This window comes from Scyliorhinus canicula, chromosome 6, assembly GCF_902713615.1.
Source record: "Scyliorhinus canicula chromosome 6, sScyCan1.1, whole genome shotgun sequence".
NCBI classification, from domain to species: Eukaryota; Metazoa; Chordata; class Chondrichthyes; order Carcharhiniformes; family Scyliorhinidae; genus Scyliorhinus; species Scyliorhinus canicula.
This window is the reverse complement of record NC_052151.1, coordinates 189,981,305-190,003,586: the sequence shown is the minus strand read 5'-3', so window position 1 is coordinate 190,003,586 and position 22,282 is coordinate 189,981,305. Positions and strand designations below refer to the sequence as shown.

Genomic DNA, 22,282 nt, shown 5'->3' with positions numbered 1-22,282 from the left:
CTGACGTGTTTTTCTCTCTATTCTTGAGGCAAGGGAGAGGTCTTTCAGGTTCCCCGTGTGTACGTAGTTTTCCTCCCACAGTCCAAAGATGTGCAGGTTAGGTGGTTTGGCCATGATAAATTGCCCTTAGTGTTGGGTGGGGTTACTGGGTTATGGGGGCAGGGTAGAGGTGTTGACCTCGGTTAGGGTGCTCTTTCCAAGAGCCGGTGCAGACTCGATGGGCTGAATGGCCTCCTTCTGCACTCTAAATTCTATGATAATCTATGAATTTTGGGAAGTGTATCCTATAATTTGCAGAATTGTCTGAAAAGTTCCATGTGAATAATGAGCAACTCTGGATCAGTGAAGAATGCAGGAGAGCATGCCAAGAGCATCACCAGGCATACCTGAAATGGGATGCCAATTGATGCAGCTGCAATACAGGATGTCAGGAACTTGTTAAATCCTTGTGGCTGTTTCATGTTTCTCCTTTTAATCCCTCTCCTGCGCAACATTACAGACTTTTGGATTTGAGCTGAAACTCCCCAACTACAAGCTGCTATGTGACTGATCCGGCAGACCCGTTTGTTTCCGTATGCACTGTAGCATACCCCATAATGCCATTTTGATGGACTTGGCTAGCAACTAATTAGCTCCATTGCAATCCTGGGGCTAAGCAGTTCCTCTACGCGGGTTGACGTTTTTTCCCAAAATGCCCTGCTGGCTGATTCTCTATGTTTGGTCTCAGTTTGCTTTGGAGTTGCAGGGCTAAGCAGAATCCCTTTTGAATCACTCTCCCAGAAGAGGGGAATTCTCTTTCAAATCTCAGCTGGAACACTCTTCAGGTAAACAGAGTTAGTGAGTACACAAAGCCTGAAGACAGCTGGGGAATGGGAATTTTACGGATTTCTCTCCCTTTAAACTTACCCGACCACTCGAAGGCTTTGCGAAAATTACTGCTCTGATATTTTGTTTAACTGAGACAAGCTGTTAGTGAGTCTGCTGAAGACACCCACATATCACAAACTGAGCAGAGCTGAAGTGCTGCTTCCGTGGGTGAGGCTCAGCCCAACACAATTTAAAGTGTGTCCCCAGAGGGGATCCCACAGCCTGAGAATCTGCCCTGAGTAGCCCTGCTTGAAGATCCAAACCAACTGACTGTCCAATACATCACATTCTGAAGACATCATTGCCTACAAAGACCTCAACCCCAGCAACGAAGATCCTCAAATCTCTCGTACCCTATTAATCCCTGTTATTTTTAATCCTTTCTCTATCCCCCTACCATATGTTTATCTTGTGTGTGTGTCTGGGTGGAGGGTAGGATGGGGTTTTGGGAATAGTTAGACTAGTGGACCATTATTCCATTATTTCCATTGTATGTTCATCTTTTACTCTTGCTTGAAATAAACAGTTTGTTAATGTTTTATTTATATATTTGGTGCCTCTAACTCATTGGAGCAGTCAAGGGTTAAAGACGGAAGGAAAATACACAAATTATTGGTTAATTCACTTATGTTGAGACTCCGGTGAATGTGGGGCTGGAACTGACTGCACACTCACCCAGTTTGTCATAGCAAGGACTACATGAATGTTAAATAGTAGAAGCAGCATGCAATAGACAGAGTTAAGCAATCTCTCAACCAACTTTGTTCTGTCTTCACAGAGGAAGACACAAATAACTTCCCAGATATACTTGGGAACCAAGGGTCTAGTGAGAAGGAGGAACTGAAGGAAATTACTTGAAAAATAGTGAGGGAGAAATTAATGGGGCTGAAAGCCGATAAATCCTCAGGGGATCTGCATCCCAGGCCACTAAAGGAGGTGGCCATGGATATAGTGGATGCGTTGGTTGTCATCTTCAAAATTTTTGTAGATTCTGGAACAGTCCTGGCAGATTGGAGGGTGGAAAATATAAAACCCACTATTTAACAAAGGGGGAGGGAGAAAATTGACTTGTCCGGTTAGTGTAGCATCAGTAGAAGGGACAATACTAGAGTGTATTATAAAGGATGTGATAACAGGAGACTTAGAAAATGCCAGTGGGATTCGACAAAATCAACATGGACTTTTGATAGGGAAATTATGTTTGAGTTTATTTTGAGTCTGCAACTAGTAGAATAGATGAGGGTGAACCAGTGGATGTGGTGTCTTTGAATTTTCAGAAAGCTTTTGATAAAATCCCACATAAGAGGTTATTGTGCAAAATTATTAAAGCACATGGGGCTTAGGGTAATATATTAGCACAGATTGAGAGTTGGTTAGCAGCCAGAAAACAGTAGGAATAAATGAGTCTTTTTCAAAGTGGCAGTGACTAGTGGAGTCCAGCTGGATCAGTGTTTGGGACTCAGCTATTCACAATGTACATAAATGATTTGGATGAGGGAACCAAATACAATATTTCCAAGTTTACATTTGACATGAAATATGAGTGGTGAGGAGGATGCACAGAGATTTCAAAGCAATTTAAACAAGTTGTGTAAGATGGAAAATACATGGCAGATGCAGTATAACATAAATAAATGTGAAGTTATTCCCTTTGGATGGAGAAACAGAATGGCAAAATGTTATTTAAATGATGATAGATTGGGAAATGTTGACGCGCAAAGGGACCTGGGTGTCCTTGTATGGCAGTCACTGAATGAAAGCATGCAGGTACAGCAAGTATATAGTTAAGGAAGGCAAATGGTATATTGGTCTTCAGTGCAAGAGGACTTGAGTACAGGAGCATGGATGTCTAGCTGTACAGAACCTTGGTGAGACCACACCTGGGGTAATGTGTGCAGTTTGGTCTCCTTTTCAAAGAAAATATATACTTGCCATAGAGGGTGTGCATTGAATGTAAACCAGACTGATTCCTGAGATGGCAGGATTGTCATCCGAGGAAATATTGGGTTGACTGGGCCAGTATTCACTGGAGTTTAGAAGAATGAGAAGGGGGTCTCATTGAGATGTATAAAGTTATGACAAGGCTGGACAGACTGGATGCAGGGATGTTGTTTCCTGTGGGGTGGGGGGGTCGAGAACTAGGGATTACAGACTCCGGATACAAGGTAGGCCATTTAAAACTGAGGTGAAGACCAACCTCTTCACTTAGAGGGTAGTGAAACTGTGGAATTCTCTACCACAGAAGGTTTTGGAGACCTAGTCCCTAAATATATTTAAGAAGGATAGATTTCTAGACTAAGCAGCTGAGGGTTATGGGAAGAGAGCAGAAGTATGGCATTGAGGTAGAAGATCAACTGTGATCAAGTTGAATGATGGAACAGGCTCAAAGAGCCAAATTGCATGCTCCTATTTTCAATGTTTCAACAGATCAGATCACTGGTGGCGGTAAATGGAAAAGGCTCTACGAGTATTCCCAACCTCTGTGATGGAGCCCAGCATGTCAATACAGAAGACAGGCCATTCACAACCATCTTCAGCCAGAAGTGGATGATCCAGCTCCACCTCCTTCTGAGGTCCCCAACATCGCAAATGCCAATTTGATTCACTCCACATGATATCAAGAAATAGAACATAGAACAGTACAGCACAGAACAGGCCCTTCGGCCCTCAATGTTGTGCCGAGCCATGATCACCCTACTCAAACCCACGTATCCACCCTATACCCGTAACCCAACAACCACCCCCCCCCCCCCCCCCCGCCTTAACCTTACTTTTTAGGACACTACAGGCAATTTAGCATGGCCAATCCACCTAACCCGCACATCTTTGGACTGTGGGAGGAAACCGGAGCACCCGGAGGAAACCCACGCACACACGGGGAGGACGTGCAGACTCCGCACAGACAGTGACCCAGCCGGGAATCGAACCTGGGACCCTGGAGCAGTGAAGCATTTATGCTAACCACCATGCTACCGTGCTGCCCGGAAATGGCTTAAAGCACTAAATACTGCAAAGATTATGGGCCCTTACAACATCTTGGCAATAGTACTGAAGACTTGTGTTCCAGGAGTAGGTGTGCCTGTAGCCAAGCTGTTCCAGTAAGGCTACAACATAGGCATCTACCCAGCAAAGTGGAAAATTGTGCCAGTATGTCTTGTGCACAACAAGCAGATCAAATCCAGTCTGGCTAATTACCACTTGATAAGCCTCTTCTCGTTCTTCAGCAAAGAGATGGAAGGTGTTGTCAACAGTGCTATCAAGTTGCACTATCAAGCACTCAGACAACAATAACGTGCTCATTGATGCTCAGTTCTGCCAGTGTGCTCTGCCCCTGACCTCATTACACTTGGTCCCAACATGCCCAAAGGAGTTGAACTTGAGGTGAGAGTGACTGACCTTGAATGACCTTTCCTGATCAAAAGGTCAGAAGTCTGTGCAATCATCAGCAAGCATCCAATGCTCAGTAGCATTCACAACTCCTTACATGTTAAAGTAGTTCATCCCAATATGAGGAAAGATCTGGACAACATTCAGGCAAGGTCTGATAAGTGGCAAGTAACATTGATACCACATGAGCACCAACCAATGACCACCTCCAACAAGAGAGAATCTAATTATCTCTTCTTGACATTCAGTGGAATTCCCCCTCTACTAACATAATGGTAACTGTTGACCAAGAACTGAACTGGACCAGCTGTATAGATACTGTGACTGCCAGAGCGAGATAAAGGTGGGTAAACCATCTTCTCACTCTCAAGTTCTGTCCACAAGACAGGATACACTCCACTTGCCTGGATGAGTGTTGTTGCAACAAATGCCAGGAAGCTTGAAACCATCCAGGGCAAAGCAACGTCTTGATCACCACATCTACCACCACTGCACAGCAGCAGTGTGTACCATCTACAAGTTGCACTGCAGCAACATATCATGTCTCCTACAACAGCACCTTCCAAACCTGTGACCACCTTAACCTAGAAGGACCATGCCAGCAGATGTAAGGAGACACCACCACCTACAGATTGGCCTCCAAGACACACACCATCCTGATTTGGAACGATATTGTCATTCCTTCACTGTTGCTGGGTCAAAATCCGCACATTCCTTTCGTAACAGCATTGTGGCTGTACCAACACCATATGGACTACAGTAGTTCAAGAAGACAGCTCACCACCACCTTGGGGAATTAGGGAAGGGACAACAAATGATGTCTGGCCAGCAATACGCACACCCTATGAAGTAATTTAAAAGGTCATAACCAAGTTAGCCTCCAAAAGTAATTATATAACATTTATCCAATTTTGCTGTCATTTATCGGAGATCATTCATTGTTTAAGTGTTTGGAATGCTTTACTTTTTACATTGCTTGTCAAAAGTTCCTTGGGTCATGCAGAAGTGAAGAGTGGGAGAAATGGATGGGAGTTGCAAGCCATGTGGTAGTGTCCACTGGGATGCATCCAGCAGTTAGTGAATAGGTGAATGCGCTTATTACAGGAGTACCCTTGTTCAAGACAGTTCTGAAACATGAGGCTTGTTTGCCTCTTTCTGGGCTGGACTCAGCAACCAGAACAGATCCTGAGAGTGTATGAATGTTCCCATTTTCACTTATAGGGATGGTATTGCAGCTGCTGGCTATTGGTAGCCTGGTTTTAGTATGGCAGCTTGATAGCTGTCTCTGGAAATATTCCTTGGTGGCGTCCATGTTGAAAAGCAGTTTCTGTTTCAGGCTGTCTTCCTCATTATGTTAAAGATGATTTTGCACACACAAATGGCTGTCTGAATCTGAAGTCCCCTGATCAACTACCGTGTTCAAAATGGGCCAAGGCTTTCACGCCTTTCAAGGGAAGCCATTGTTTGTTTGAAGTATGTCTGCTTGTAACCCACTTGGAGCCCTCTGGAAACTTGGCAACATTACAGTCGAAGAAAATGTTTGATGATGTTTGGCAGCTATCTTGAAGGATTCTTGTGTCCATTTGAAAAAGGAAGATTTATTTTAAACAAAATCGATAATATCACAACCACGCGTTTACAATTCCTATGTAGGAGCCATTATATGCAAGTTTAGAAGACACAAAAGTTAGAAAAATGAGATCAGCAGGACCACAAGTGCAAGAGGAAATGCTACCTTAGATGTGGGCTGGTTTAGCTCAGTGGGCTAGAGAGCTGGTTTGTAATGCAGAACAAGGCCAGCAGCGTGGGTTCAATTCCCGTACTAACTGAGAATTCTGAATTCTCCCTCTGTGTCCAGGTGCCGGAATGTGGCGACGAGGGGCTTTTCACAGTAACTTCATTGCAGTGTTAATGCAAGTCTACTTGTTACAATAAAAAGATTATCATTATTATATTAAAGAACATGCAGAAAATGATGGCAAAACTCAGGAGGCTTGACAGCACCAGAGGGAAGCAGACTGAATGTTTCAAGTCTGTATGACTTCAGAGATTGATAGAAATTGACTTTTCTAGTCAGCTGTAACCATGAGAGAAGATGATAGAGGTAAAAGGGTTAAATGAGAACTCATTAAGAATAATTAACTATAATCATATTAAGTATTATTTGAGTGCAACAATGGCTGGGAATCCACTTTAATTTCTTTCTTAAACTTAGGTTTCATATCTGCAAGTTGCTCGAGACTGCAAGGTCAGTGACATCAACTAGCTAAAAGGCCCCATTGTATTGTAAGAACTGGTGCTGCTGTCGCAGTATGGATAGTCCCGTTTCTATGGTAACAGTCAGTTTAGGGTGATAATGTCTTAACGAAAACGGTGTTTTTCGAATTAATGTTAGATGCAGATGTGGCTAATTTGGTCAATTGGCAAGCGATGGAATGGGAAATTTGCACCAATACATTTAATACAAATATCTCTGAAATTGATGGACAAACATTTTGGCCGAATTGAGTAAATTATAAATTAGTTAAAGCCAATCAGAGGTAAAAAGAAGGCTAGACCTGAAGATAATAATCTCCTTAAGAATCACTTACTGGGATGGAAAAACTCATCCCAGGATTACCACATCTATATTTCTGAAACCTATTTCCTTTGCTGCTTGCTTTTGCTAATCATCATCTTTCTTTTGTTTAAATTACTTAGTTATTTTATCCTGTGTATTGGGATTTGAAGAATTACTACGATCTGGAATTGAATGAAACTCAACTGCTGTATTCGCGAAAGATAATCAATCTGACTAGCTTGCTGCAGGGTTAGTTGAAAGCTTTTAAATTTTGTATTGAAAATAAGTTTACCAGTGGCACAGCTAACAAATAAAGGACAAGTGGACTTTGCCAAAAGCACAGACTTGGCCTCTGTTATTTGGGAACTGAGAAGGTATAACGGATATCCAGGGTTCTGAATAGAGACAGAAATCCATCCGATATGCAGCAGGCTTCAGTATATAAAGTAGATAAAACTTATGAAAAATACCCATATTACTCTGATCATATAAGATACAGAGGAATATCAGATGCTTTGAGTATAGATAGTGTAATTATATCGTCTTGGGCAGCTGTAGACATTCGAACATGAGGCAGTCCTTTGGAGAATTAAGTGTACATTTAATGTACAAAGCTTCAATTTTTGGTTTTGAGAACGGCAAGGTTCAAAAAGTTTCACTTTTTTTTTTGCCAGAATCAGAGCATTTTTCTCTCTAAATGTTTACAGTGAACCTGGGCTTAGTGGGAGTCACGACATTCTTTGAGAGAAGTGAGCTCCATAACCACAGAGGTGTTGTCCTGGGAACTGGAAAGTGATTCCTGTAATTTTTTCTGCAGGAAAAAGAGGGGTGCATGAATCATAGTTTCTCAACTGGTTGCTAACTAATACAATCTTGAGGAGCGTAGATCTGGAACAAGATCATCTCTCTCACACTCGCGCTCTCTCTCTCTCTCTCTCTCTCTCTCTCTCTCTCTCTCTCTCTCTCTCTCTCTCTCTCTTCCCCCCCCCCCCCCCCCCCCTCCCTAACAGCAGTGTGAGTGGAAGCGGTTCAAGAAGGTGCTTACCACCACCACCTCCAAGGTAATTAGGGATGAGCAATAATTGCTGACCCAGCCAGTGACGCCACATCCTGTAAAATGAGAGGGTTAAACTCAGTAATTTAGAAAATTTTACTGCTGGTTTAATATTTCATGCAATGTGAGAATTCTTCAGTAGAACATAGGCCACTATTGGTTCCCTTTATTTCACAATGGTTCTTCACTGAAATAGTATGCTTGAATTCTTTGAGGTTGGCCAGCCACCTAATGAGCAGAGTTTGGCATTGCAGTTGTTTGATTAGATTATAAATTAGAATCCATCGCGAGTGAAGCTATAAATAAAAATTGTACTCCATTTCCATTACAAGGATGCATTTAGAGGCATTAATGCTCGTGCCCATTGCAAAGTTGGGCGGCACAGTGGTTACTACTGTTGCCTCACAGCTCCAGGGACCTGGATTCAATTCCGGCCTCGGGTGACTGTGTGGAGTTTACACTTTCTTCCCGTGTATGCATGGGATTTCTCCAGATGTGCCGGTTTCCTCCCATAGTCCAAAGATGTGCAGGGATAAAGATTTGCCATGCTAAATTGTACCTTAGTGTCCAAAAGATTAGGTGAGGTTACTGGGTTCTGGGGATAGGTAGAGATGTGGGCTTAAGTAGGATATTCTTTCCAGTGCAGACTCGATGGGCAGAATGGCCTGCATTGTAAATTCTATAAAGTTCCAACACTGTCTTTCAGCATTTCAGCATCTCTCGGTTGACAGCTGGCCTTTGATGTGGGTGGCACTAAACTCCTGTGATCTTGCTCGTATGTTCAATTTTTTTCATATTTCTTCACTCACTCTACGCATACTCTCTTTGCTTGCACAGCCTACAGGCTAGACGCATTTATTCCTCACCGACACTTTAGAGAAATTAAAGGTTGTATCTTATAAACTGGGCAAATTTGAAACACAGGCTGGCTCATCATATCGAGGAATGACTTCTCCTGGAACCTGTTCTGCAAAATGGGGTTTCAAATTGATCTGGATAAATTAAGCAGCTTGGCTAAGAAATGATTGACTGAATAAGTGACTTATTAATGTTTGAAATATGGCTTGTGGAGAACTTAGTACACCATGATTTGTGCTCCTTCAAAGGTGTGCTGCTGCTTATTGTTAGTGTCTCTCTGTTGGTGACTGGTGTGTGGTGTGGTGGCACAAAACCTCTGTGATCGTGCTCATGTGTTCAAGTTTTTTAAATTCCCCCACACTCAGTCACTCTGCACATACCGTTAGGAAATTGGTATTAAATTAAAAGCAAAGAATTGGCTAAAAACAAAACTAATAAGTATTTTAACTGCACTGAGTATTTGAGATGCAGATTAGACTGGTGGCAGGGTGAAACATATACTTTCTTAAGCAAAGTGGTAACTAGTAGTCTAGGGACCAAGATCATAGCCACACTCAATTGCAAAGCAGAATCCTCTCAAAGAATCAAGCTGTTGTGCAGAAGAAAGCAACAGAAGTCTGTCTGTCAGGCACCATAAATTCTACTCTAAACTAGAAGAAAGGTTCCCAAAAGAAAGATACAGGTGCTGTGTGGTAAATTTTGCTTGCTTTGGCTCATAGTGTTAAAACCTAGGGGATGTTATTTTGCAGAAGGTGCATGTTCGGCATTTAGGAAAGTAGATAGATTAAGACTAAGGTGGGGTAATTTAGGGTAACTTAAGCATACTGTATGGGTAATCATTATAAGTTAATTTTAATAAACATTCTGTTATTTGAATAATTTACTGCAAGACTGACCCTTTTCCTCACCAAGTTTCATCTTTTTTCTTCAAATTGCAAAAAGAAATAGTTATGGGTGCATTCCACGTTTCCCCTCAGAATTTGGATGTACTCTTGTTGAACCAACGTCTTTGTTTGATGTGCTTTCACTTGTTCACTGCCTTGCACACATTTTTCCTTTTTGTTCATGCTTCCTGTCTTGCTCAAGGCTGCCCTCATCTTGCCCATTTATACTTGTGCACTTGTATGCAGCACCCTCATTCAAAAAGTCTCTCATTTGTGTCTTCTCTTGATGCCTGCTATTGTGGTACTTTCTGTTGTCGTGCTCAACTTGGATTGCTTTTGGTCTGTTTAGTCTCTGTCCTCGATTTTATGCGGTCAAAAAGCAATGTATTTAAGTTATGGCATCTTCAAATTAATTGATATTCCTCTTTGAATCGTCTTATGCATGAAGAATTGCAGCCTTTTATTTTGTTGCAGAGTACCAAATTTTATGCATCACACAAATCCGACAAATGCCATTTGTTGAGACTTAGAGTAGACAGTTTGCTGATGGAATTCTTTATAAATAACATTTTGCAGTCACTTAGTTTGCTCAGACACTAAGTCAATTTTACAGTCATTTTTCATTTTGGAATATTTCAGATTGAGAATAGCCACAATTAAGCATTTGGTGACCTTTGTATTTCAGTGGCAGTGTTCCATATTGTGATATCCAGGAATTAAGATGATTTATCTCACGATTTCCATGTTAGAAAAATTAAAATTGTTCAATTGGCCGTGGTAGACTTTGATTTCCTTCTTTAGAATGTGCAATCATTGGAAGATAGATAATTCCACTCAACTCCACCGGCCTACTACCAAATATTAATCAAACACATTTTTGTCAATTTAAAAAGTATTAAAATAAGATTCATATCTTTGCATGTATATATTTTATCCATTAACCTCAACTTCTACAGGGAGTGTTATGTTTTTAAGTTTATCACATTTGTTCATCTTTACAGCAAACAATTGAGAATAGAGTAAAAATCCCTCAATATGGAAAGTTTGAGTTCTTTTTACATATTCAAAAGTCAAAGAAATAAGTGAATTCATTTTTCTGATCTCTATAATGAACTAATTGAAAAGCATAAAATAAATCTTGCCATACAATTTTTTATCTTTTCTAGTTGTTTACAATGTGCTTATGACATCTAACACGGAGCAACAGAATGGGAAAAATTATTGATAATTAGCGTGATGCAGTGGAAAATGTCTAAACCGAGGTATGTACCATATTGGGACTGTTTTTCTGATTTTTAGAATTATTTAACTTTTGATCTAACCTAAAATATTTTTGTCTTTGTAGGTAATAATGGTGATGCCCTAAAAGTTTTGCATCTTTCTAAAGTAAGAAGATGACTGAAGTACAAGCAACGGTGGAATTCTCAGTGGAGTTACACAAGTTTTACAATGTGGACCTATTCCAGAGGGGGTAATTGCTCTTTAGACCATTCCTATTACCGGTTTTGTAAGTAATGAGCAGTGCAAACCGTTTGTGCTGTTAAATACTGTTGTGATTTAATTACTGTGGAAAACAAACATGCAATACATAGATGCATAATATAGTTCAGCTTTAGTCCATTGAGAGGATGCCAAGGGCACGAGGTCTCTGCAGAGTGCTGAAATCAAAGTGGAAATCGGAAAATTCGGACTGTAATTTTATTGTGTAAGGTAGGTTTTTTCCCAATAATGCATACTTTTGAACTTTCCTCCGGCCATTATTTTTGTCACTGTTTTACTCCCCTTTTATTATTTATTTATTTATTTAAATTTTAGAGTACCCAATTATTTTTTTCCAATTAAGGGGCAATTTTGCGTGTCCAATCCACCTACCATGCACATCTTTGGGTTGTGGGGGTGAATCCCATGCAGACACGGGGAGAATGTGTAAACTCCACACAGACCGTGACCCTCGGCCGGGATTCAAACCCAGGGCCGTAGGCAACAGTGCTAACCACCGTGCCACCCGACTCCCCTTTTAAATGCTCCATATATACTGCACTTTCCAGTTGGGGAAGATAGGATTGACACTTGAATTTCTTTTTTTTTCATATACCACAGTTAGAAGTTTATTGTTTAGACAGCAGCCTAGAAATCATGATGAAGAAAGCAAAATATGATGGATACTTGAAATTTGAAAGAAAAATAACACGAAGAAAAAATGCTTATAAAATTACTCAACAAATCAAATTACGCCTATAAAAGAGAGAGTCTAACGGGGTGTGATTTAACGGCTGTGTCACGCCTGATCAACAGCACAACGCGGCTGTTAGATCGAATGAGGGGCCAAAATAGAGAACCACGCCAGGTGATCAGTTTGCGATCTAAACGACTTGACCCCGTTGGAGACAATCGAAACCTGCCAGACCCTGGCGAGAAACAAATAATCACAATCACCAATTAAAGCCAATCTCCATACAATTAACAGGAACTACCCCCTAACTAACGGCCTCCCGTAATCAAACCACCTCCAGCAAGAGGCCACTCGGCACCGATTAGCGCATCTCTTTAAAAATGCAACGCTGGCAGAATGGGTGGGGGCCAGCAGATTGTCACCTCTCAGCTGCATGCCAACATCTATGTCGGTGACAGATCTGTCCTCGGCCACCCTCGTGACCTTGCAGAGCTCTGAGGCAAGATCTCTGACGTCCAGCACCCTTCTACCCATCTGGTGCACAGTATGGTGGTGGGAGGGGCCAGTGCCAGCTCACTCGTGTGGCCTGGGGGAGGTTGTTTATCTTCTTACGGCACTGGATGCCGGTCCTCCTGGTAACACCGCCCTGAGCTAACGACCACTGCTACTTCCTCCCAATGGCACTGGCTGCCCTATAACTGAATCTCCAAGACCCTCAGAAGAGGGCATCGTATCTGGACTCCACTGCGTCCAACATTCTGGCCAGTTAGGCATCCCCGAATCGTGGATCTGGTCTGTGCGGTGGCATGTCTATGTGCTGCCTGGGGTTTACTCTGCAGGATCGGTTTAAGTGCTGCTCCCCCTTGTTAGCGACGAGCTAGCGATGGACAATCATTTGCGGTGTGAAGCCCGTGGGGCTTCGTTAAGTGGCCCAATTAACATCGGATACTGATGACGTCCTCGCCGGGTCGACAATGAGGAAACTCACAGCAGTTCCTGCTTGCTACCACACTTAGAATCATTTCCATTTGCACCCAGAGTTAATTTTGACGATCTTTCATCAAAACTGGAAAATGTTAGAGATGATGCACAAGAATAAACATCAAAACATGAAGCATGAATAGTGTGCTAAATTGGAAATACAACTGCTGTCTCTGCTGGAAGGAGCATTAAAGAGGTAAAAGTACCTTCTATGTTTGTATGGAAAGGTGCCATGGAAAAGGCATTAGGAGGGTCATTGAGGCATAAATCATGATGCCATGGAGGGAAAAGTCCCTTTGGAATGGTGAATGGGGAGGGGTAGAATTGTTGGCAGTGGACGATCGGTTGAATGTGAAGGCTGCTGGAATGGAGGAGTAGAACAAGAGGAACCCTTGGTTCTGGAAGGGGTGAGATCAGAAATGTGGTCAACAGACACAGTCAGGGCTCTGCACAAGATTGGATGGGAATCTTTTGTTGAGGGAAAAGGACATCAGAAGCGCCGATATGGAATGTGGCTACACTTGAATTTCTAATCATGCTGTATAACTAACTAGTAGTTGGTGCATTCGATTTAAATGACTGTGCTACTTTTTTTCCTGCATAAGAGAATCGGTGTCTTCCTATTGGCATCTCAAGTAATGGATTACCTGAAACCAAAATTGGGGTATTATGAGTATGAACTTCTTTCACACACCGCCTGAGTAAAGATGTTATTTAGGGCAGTCATATTAATCTTCTGTCAACAAACATGTTCTCAAATATCACTTTTCAGTCAGGCAGGGAAAACTAATATTTTAAATTGTGCCTTAGATTTAGCCCAGTAAGGGGACTTCAGGTGATGGCGAGGGCAGGAGGCAGCCGCACATTGGAGGGCTCCCGTTCGGAAACGGAATTTTCGGGGTTTAACGCCCGGTCCCAGGGGCAACAGAAGCGGCAAAAGCAGGGAGAAGGCACAGTGAAGGGAAATGTTGAAAATAAGTAAAAAACAGCCGTGGAAAAAGGGGCTGAATGTCCGTCAGGGAGTGGAAAGGTCACCGTGGGGATGGCAAAAAAAGTGGAGGCTGGGGCACCAGGGGAGGCCGCATTGCCCACAGCTGAAGAAATGACTACGGTGATGGCCGTGGAACTTGAAAGGCAGTTCACAAAACACATGGAGGCGATGAGTAAGGAGATGGGGGCAGTATTGAAAGTGCTGGTGGAGGAGGCGATTGCCCTGGTGAGGGTGGTGGTATTGAGCGCAGTGGCGGTGCGGGAGCAAGGTGAGGCACTAAAGGAAGTGGAAGAGACATTATTGCAGCACAGTGATCAACTTACCTTGACGGGGAAGGAGATGCGGAAGGTGATAATGATCAACAAGGGTCTGCGAGCCAAAATGGACGACTTGGAAAACAGATCCAGGCGACAGAATCTGAGGATTGTGGGTCTGCCCAAGGAGTGGAAGGCCCGAGGCCGACTGAGTATTTTGCCACGATGTTGCCGAAGCTGTTGGGGGAGGGGGACGATCCCTCCCGATATGAACTGGATCGGGCTCGTCGGTTGTGGAGGCCTGTACCAAAGGAGAGTGAGCCGCCAAGAGTAGTGACTGTTTTTGTAGGTACAGTGTGAAGGAGAAGGTCCTGTGTTGGGCGAAGCAGAAGCGGGTGGTGCAGTGGTCTGGAGCTGGTATACGCATATATCAGGACTATACGGTGGAGCTGCCTTCAGCCGGGTGAAGAAGGCACAGTAAGGTGCGGTGCAGCATGATATACCCAGCTAAGTTGAGGGGGACCTACAAATCCAAGGACTTTTATTTCGGGACGGTGGAAGCAGCGGAGGAGTTTGTGAAGGCAGAAGGACTGTGGCTGAATTGAGAAATGGTCATGTACCGATGTAACCTCGTGTAACTGTATTTTTTCACTGCGTGCTGGGGTATGTGCTAAATGAGCCAACGTTGTATATATTTGGACAAGGAAGAGATAGACTTTCACTTGCAATGATGGTTCTTTGGGGCTTGGGTGTGTATGCGGGGTTTGTGTGCCAAAGGGGATTTTTTGGTTTTCCTGGGACCGGGCAAGGGGGAAAGGGACCCGGGAGGGGGCCTCCACGCTGGCTGGTTTAAGCCGGCCAGTGAGCGTGAGTGAGGTGGGGGGAGAGGCTGCGGCCATCGGAGCCTGGCAGAACAGGGTCCGAGGGGTCTAGCCGGGGTGGAAAGTTGGGGGGAAGGAACAGAGGTTGGGTGGAGGAGTTTTGTAAGAGGAAGTGGAGGGGAGGAGTCGGGGAGGGAGGGGGGGGGGCGTTTACAATTCATGGGTGTCATTTATGGTACTCTTTCGGGGATCGGATGGCATTGAATGTTGGGGGGGGGGGGGGGTAAATTCTATAGGTCAGTGGCGACCATAGACGATTCCTGTTTCTTTTTTTTCCTTTGTTTTTCCCACCATGGGAGGGTTTGTTTTATTTGATGCTTAGGGGCAGCAGGGTAGCATGGTGGTTAGCATAAATGCTTCACAGCTCCAGGGTCCCAGGTTCGATTCCCGGCTGGGTCACTGTCTGTGTGGAGTCTGCACGTCCTCCCCCTGTGTGCGTGGGTTTCCTCCGGGTGCTCCGGTTTCCTCCCACAGTCCAAAGATGTGCGGGTTAGGTGGATTGGCCATGCTAAATTGCCCGTAGCGTCCTAATGAAAGTAAGGTTAAGGGGGGTGTTGTTGGGTTACGGGTATAGGGTGGATACGTGGGTTTGAGTAGGGTGATCATGGCTCGGCACAACATTGAGGGCCGAAGGGCCTGTTCTGTGCTGTACTGTTCTATGTCTATGTTGTCAGGTGGGCCGTTGTTTGGGGTGGTGGGAGGATGGGATCATTGTTGATAAGGGAATTGACTTTGTATTTGTTACTGTTTACTGCTGGTTGGTGGAGTGTAAATTCTGAAGAAAATGTGAAAATGAAGAATAAAAATATTTTACAAAAGCAAGATTTAGCCCAATAAATATTTAATGGGCCGTGGTTTCTGGTCAGCAGTTAAATGGAGGCATAAGGGGTTGGGCATGAGCAGTGTCAAGGATGCAGTGGTGTTTTGACATTATTTCCAATTTAAGGTGATGCACTCCTCAGCAGGCCCTATACATGCTAGGAGTCGCCCTAAATAAATCAGTGCACATATAAGTGCAGATCCGTCAACCCAAGTTGTGGTGCCATTGTGGCTCTCAATAGCAGCATATATCTCACATTCACCACTGTTCGGACTGCAAGATTCAGGCCTATATTAATCAACTATAATTTAGAGTTTGCAAGTTTAGTTATCACGTGCATTTTTTGATCTCGACTAGAAATATTTAAATATATGCAAAACTGAAGTAGTAAACCACAAATTATTTTGGCAAATTGATATATTTCTTGGATCACCGCAGCTTTAAGGTTACCATTGAAAACTTTTATTTTTGGCTTGCAACATTGTATGAGAACTTTATTGCATGGGGGTACAGTGGTAACAAGTCAGTTTTACAATGTGGCTCTTTCAGCCTGGGTTGCACCTCCATAACCAATAAATTACAATATTCAGATGACCATAAGACATAGGAGCGGAAGTAAGGCCATTCGGCCCATCGAGTCCACTCCACCATTCAATCATGGTTGATTTCAACTCCATTTACCCGCTCTCTCCCCATAGCCCTTAATTCCTCGAGAAATCAAGAATTTATCAATTTCTGTCTTAAAGACACTCAATGTCCCGGCCTCCACCGCCCTCTGTGGCAATGAATTCCACAGACCTACCACTCTCTGGCTGAAGAAATTTCTCCTCATCTCTGTTCTAAAGTAACTCCCTTTTATTCTAAGGCTGTGCCCCCGCGTCCTAGTCTCCCCTGCTAATGGAAACAACTTCCCTACGTCCATCCTATCCAAGCCATTCATTATCTTGTACGTTTCTATTAGATCTCCCCTCAACCTCCTAAACTCCAATGAATATAATCCCACGATCCTCAGACGTTCATCGTATGTTAGGCCTACCATTCCTGGGATCATCCGTGTGAATCTCCGCTGGACCCGCTCCAGTGCCAGTATGTCCTTCCTGAGGTATGGGGCCCAAAATTGCTCACAGTATTCTAAATGGGGCCTAACTAGTGCTTTATAAAGCCTCAGAAGTACATCCCTGCTTTTATATTCCAAGCCTCTTGAGATAAATGACAACATTACATTTGCTTTCTTAATTACGGACTCAACCTGCAAGTTTACCTTTAGAGAATCCTGGACTAGGACTCCCAAGTCCCTTTGCACTTTAGCATTATGAATTTTGTCACCGTTTAGAAAATAGTCCATGCCTCTATTCTTTTTTCCAAAGTGCAAGACCTCGCACTTGCCCACGTTGAATTCCATCAGCCACTTTTTGGACCATTCTCCTAAACTGTCTAAATCTTTCTGCAGCCTCCCCACCTCCTCAATACTACCTGCCCCTCCACCTATCTTTGTATCATCGGCAAACTTGGCCAGAATGCCCCCAGTCCCCTCATCTAGATCGTTAATATATAAAGAGAACAGCTGTGGCCCCAACACTGAACCCTGCGGGACACCACTTGTCACCGGTTGCCATTCCGAAAAAGAACCTTTTATCCCAACTCTCTGCCTTCTGTCTGACAGCCAATCGTCAATCCATGTTAGTACCTTGCCTCGAATACCATGGGCCCTTATTTTACTCAGGAGTCTCCCGTGAGGCACCTTGTCAAAGGCCTTTTGGAAGTCAAGATAGATAACATCCATTGGCTCTCCTTGGTCTAACCTATTTGTTATCTCTTCAAAGAACTCTAACAGGTTTGTCAGGCACGACCTCCCCTTACTAAATCCATGCTGACTTGTCCTAATCCGACCCTGCACTTCCAAGAATTTAGAAATCTCATCCTTAACGATGGATTCTAGAATTTTGCCAACAACCGAGGTTAGGCTAATTGGCCTATAATTTTCCATCTTTTTTCTTGTTCCCTTCTTGAACAGGGGGGTTACAACAGCGATTTTCCAATCCTCTGGGACTTTCCCTGATTCCAGTGACTTTTGAAAGATCATAACTAACGCCTCCACTATTTCTTCAGCTATCTCCTTTAGAACTCTAGGATGTAGCCCATCTGGGCCCGGAGATTTATCAATTTTCAGACCTTTTAGTTTCTCTAGCACCTTCTCCTTTGTGATGGCAACCATATTCAACTCTTCCCCCTGACTTTCCTGAATTGTTGGGATATTACTCATGTCTTCTACTGTGAAGACTGACGCAAAGTACTTATTAAGTTCCTCAGCTATTTCCTTGTCTCCCATCACTAGATTACCAGCGTCATTTGGAGCGGCCCAATGTCTACTTTTGCCTCCCGTTTGTTTTTAATGTATTTAAAGAAACTTTTACTATCATTCCTAATGTTACTGGCTAGCCTACCTTCATATTTGATCCTCTCCTTCCTTATTTCTCTCTTTGTTATCCTCTGTTTGTTTTTGTAGCCTTCCCAATCTTCTGACTTCCCACTACTCTTTGCCACATTATAGGCTCTCTCTTTTGCCTTGATGCATTCCCTGACTTCCTTTGTCAGCCATGGCTGCCTAATCCTCCCTCTGATAACCTTTCTTTTCTTTGGGATGAACCTCTGCACTGTGTCCTCAATTACTCCCAGAAACTCCTGCCATTGCTGTTCTACTGTCTTTCCCACTAGGCTCTGCTTCCAGTCGATTTTCGTCAGTTCCTCCCTCATGCGCCTGTAATTACCTTTATTTAACTGTAAAACCTTTACATCTGATTCTACCTTCCTTCTTTCAAATTGCAGACTGAATTCTACCATATTATGATCACTGCTTCCTAAGTGTTCCCTTACTTTAAGATCTTTTATCAATGAGTTGTAGTTTTGGAAATTGCAAGAATGGTAATGTTGGTGCTAAACGTTTTAAGTTAGACCATTATGCACCCTGAACCTCTGTTGCTGAATTTGCACTGTAATTTACTGGGGAAACAAATATGCCACAGAAATCATAAATAGAGCAGAATGGGACTTCGGTGGCGGCCATGGAGTGAGTGGTCGCACATTTGGCAGCTCCTGTTCGAGGTGACCCTTTTAGGTCTTTTTCACTGTTTGCTGGGCGGATGTTTTGGTGAAAAAAGGTGTAGAGGTGACTGAAGAAAGTTAAACTCCGCTGTTGGTGCTGGTGGATGGATCCACGGACCACAACTGGGTTGAGAAGACTGGAGCAGTTGGCGCAAGAGAATCTTCGTGCGCCACAAAGAACAGTACAGCACATGAACAGGCCCTTCGGCCCTCCAAGCCTGTGCCAATCATGATGCCCTAACTAAAAAAAACCTTCTGCCCTAACCCCATATCCCTTTATTTCCTCCTGATTCATGCAGCTGTCCAGATTCCTCTTAAATGTTGCTAACATGCCTGCTTCCACCACATCCTCTGGCAGCACGTTCTGGGCACCCACCACATTCTCTGGAAAAAGTTATCCTGCACATCTCCCTTAAACTTTTCCCCTTCACCTGTAATTTGTACCTGCTTGTAATTTACACTTCCACCCTTTGAAAAAGCCTCTGACTATCCACCTGACTATGCCTCTCATAGACCTCTATCAGGTCTCCCCTCAGATTGTTTTTCCAGTGAAAACAATCCTAATTCATTTAACCTCCCCTCATAGCCAACACTCGAGACCAGGCAACATCCTGGTGAATCCTCTTTCCCAACTCCTGCACTCAAGCCCGAGCTGATGAAGGCAAGCATGCCATATGCCTCCTTAATCACCTGAGCTAATATTTTAATTGTTGAATTCAAACCACCTGTGTTGTCACTTTTAGGGAACTGTGGACCTACACACCCAAATCCCTCTGTATGTTAATGTTCCTAAGTGTTCTGCCATTTACAGTATAATTCACACCTAGATTTGATCAACCAACAAAATACATCACCTTGCATTTGTCCGGATTAAACTCCATCTGCCATTTCTTTTCCGAAGCCTCCAATCTATCTATATCTTGTTGTATCCTCTGACAATGCTCGGCACTATCAGCACTCCACCAATTTTCTTGTCTACCGAAACTTACTAATCAGACCAAGCACATTTTCCTCCAGATCATTTCCATATACTACAAACAACAGAGGTCCCAGCACTCGTACCAGAGGAACACCACTAGCTCCATTCTGAAAAACACCCTTCCACCGCTACCCTCTGTCTTCTATATCCAAGCCAGTTCTGTATTAATCTAGCCAGCCCTCCCCAAATCCCATGTGATTTTAGCTTTTGTATCAATCTGCCATGTGGGACCTTGTCAAATGCTTTACTGAAGTCTGGATAAACTACATCCACAGCCCTTCCCTCATCAATTTTCGTTGTCACCTCTTCAGAAAAAACTTAGGCAAGTTGGTGAGACATGACCGTCCCCGTACAAAACCATCTGCCTGTCACTAACTAGTCCATTTTCCTCCAAATGTGCCGATATCCTGTCCCTCAGTATCTTTTCCAAAAGTTTCCCACCACTGATGTCAGGCTCACCCGCCTATAATTTGCTGGATAATACAATATTTATTATTGTCACAAGTAGGCTTACATTAATACTGCAATGAAGTTACTGTGAAAAGCCCTTAGTCGCCACACTCCCGATGCCTGTTCGGGCACACAGAGGGAGAATTCAGAATGTCCAATTCCCCCAACAAGCATGACTTTCTGAAATTTTGGAGGAAGCCAAAAAACACGGAGGAAACCCACTCAGACATGGGGAGAATGTGCAGACCCCGCACAGACAGTAACCCAAGCAAGAATCGAACCAGTGCTAACCACTGTGCTACGTGCCATCTGCTTCCCTGCTTCCTTTCGTATACCTGCTTCCTTTCTTAAGCAAGGGCATAACAGTGGCGATTCTCCACTCTGGAAGCTTGCATGTGGTCAAAGAGGATGTAATGATGAAAGAAAATGTTGTTGGAATGGGGGGGGCCTCGCCAAACATAATGAATTATTATAGGGCAGCAAACATTACTATGGTGTGGAAGTGGGTAGTGGGAGAGGAGTCAGTGTGGAGGTGGATGGAGATGGCCTCTTTGCAGGGATGCATGTTTAGGGGCCATGTTGACAGCGCCTCTGCCATTCCTCCCGGCCAAGTACTGCATGAGCCCTGTGGTGGTGGCGGACATGCCGGTGTGGGGACAATGGCGACCGTATCTGAGATTGGAAGGTGCCTTGGTGTGGGCACCAATTTGCGACGATTTCAAATTTGTATCTGGGAGTTGGACATTAGGTTTCGGGGGTGGCGACGGGCAGGGATCGAGAGGTTTGGGGGCCTGTTTGTAGGGGACAGGTTTGCGAGTTTAGAGGACTTCGAGGAGGAATACGAGTTGCCCAGTGGGAACGGGTTCAGATATTTACAGGTCCGGCACTTTTTTGAGCGAGCAGGAGCCATTCTTTCCCGGTTTGTTGCCCTCTGGATTGCAGGATAAGGTGCTATTGAGGGAAGGAGTGGGTGAGGGCAAGGTGTTCAAGATTTATAAGGAGCTAATGGATTGGGAGGGAGCCCCGATAGAGGAAGTCAAATGGAATGGGACGGGCAGGGGGATGGGGGCAAGAGAGAAAGAGTGAAATGGAGGGAGGATTGTGGGAGGAGGCTGTGAGGAGGGTGAATGCATCCTTGTCGTGCGTGAGGCACCGCCTTATCCAGTTTAAGGTGGTTCATAAGGCGCACGTGATGGTGACTAAGATGAGCGGGTTCTTTGAAGGGGTAGAGGACAGGTTTGTGTGGTGTGCGGGTAGGCCCGCAAACCATGTTCATATGTTTTAGGCATGTCAGAAACTGAAGAGTTTCTGGCTGGGGTTCGCGGCATAATGTCTGAGGTGTTGAGGGTGAAGGTGGCCTCGAATCCCGAATGGCGATATTTGGAGTGTCGGAAGACCTGGGAATCCAGGGGAGAGAGGGGCCGATGTTCTGGCCTTTGCCTCCCTGGTAGCCTGCAGACGGATTTTGTGGGAGTGGAGGGACTCGGAACCACTGAATTCAGGGGTGTGGGTGAGTGACCTGGCAGAATTCCTAAGGTTGGAAAAAATAGAGTTTGTCTTAAGAGGTTTGCCCGGAAATGGAAGTCGTTCATCGACTTCTTCAAGGAGAATTGAGGTGTCAGTAGGAGGAGGTTGGGTGGGGTAAAGGGCCTAAAATGGGGAAGGCAGGATGAGAATGGCAGGGGGGTTGGGGTGTTGGTTAGTTATTTATTTATTACGAGGTTCCTGTTTGTTCTTGCTCTTGGGTTGGTTTGTATTTACTGTTCATATAAGTGCCTTACTAAAAGTATTAAAAATAATAGGTACAGAATGGTATGCCCAGAGTCTGACGCAGGTCAGTTATTTAATGCTTCCATAATTTGTGGGGAATTCTCTTTTTTATTTTCACTAGTTATTTTGAAAATTTATAATTCTACTTAACCTACAGTTAATATTTCAAGTCAGCAGATTTTTTTTTCATGTGTTCACCTGCTGACTATTAAGGGTTCAATTATTTACATTCTGCAATTCTAACAAGTTGAGTGTTACTTAAAAGTGCACA

At 43.8% G+C, this 22,282-nt stretch overlaps 1 protein-coding gene across 7 annotated transcripts in view; it reads left to right on the top strand.

Annotated features, from left to right (window-relative positions):
* fam135a (family with sequence similarity 135 member A) overlaps positions 1-22,282 on the top strand; it is a 228,239-nt gene that overhangs the window by 1,333 nt on the left and 204,624 nt on the right. For 2 of the 7 annotated variants that reach the window (XR_005461064.1, XR_005461065.1), the window contains exons 1-3: positions 6,965-7,063; positions 10,777-10,872; positions 10,956-11,081. Coding sequence is in view for 3 of the 7 variants with exons in the window: in XM_038800677.1 (XP_038656605.1) it covers positions 11,005-11,081 (77 nt within the window). In the remaining 4 variants the exon portion in view is untranslated. Of the gene's footprint in view, positions 1-6,963; positions 7,064-10,776; positions 10,873-10,955; positions 11,082-22,282 lie in introns of those variants that run through there. The other 5 variants (XM_038800680.1, XM_038800678.1, XM_038800677.1 and 2 more) reach the window with 3 other exon arrangements.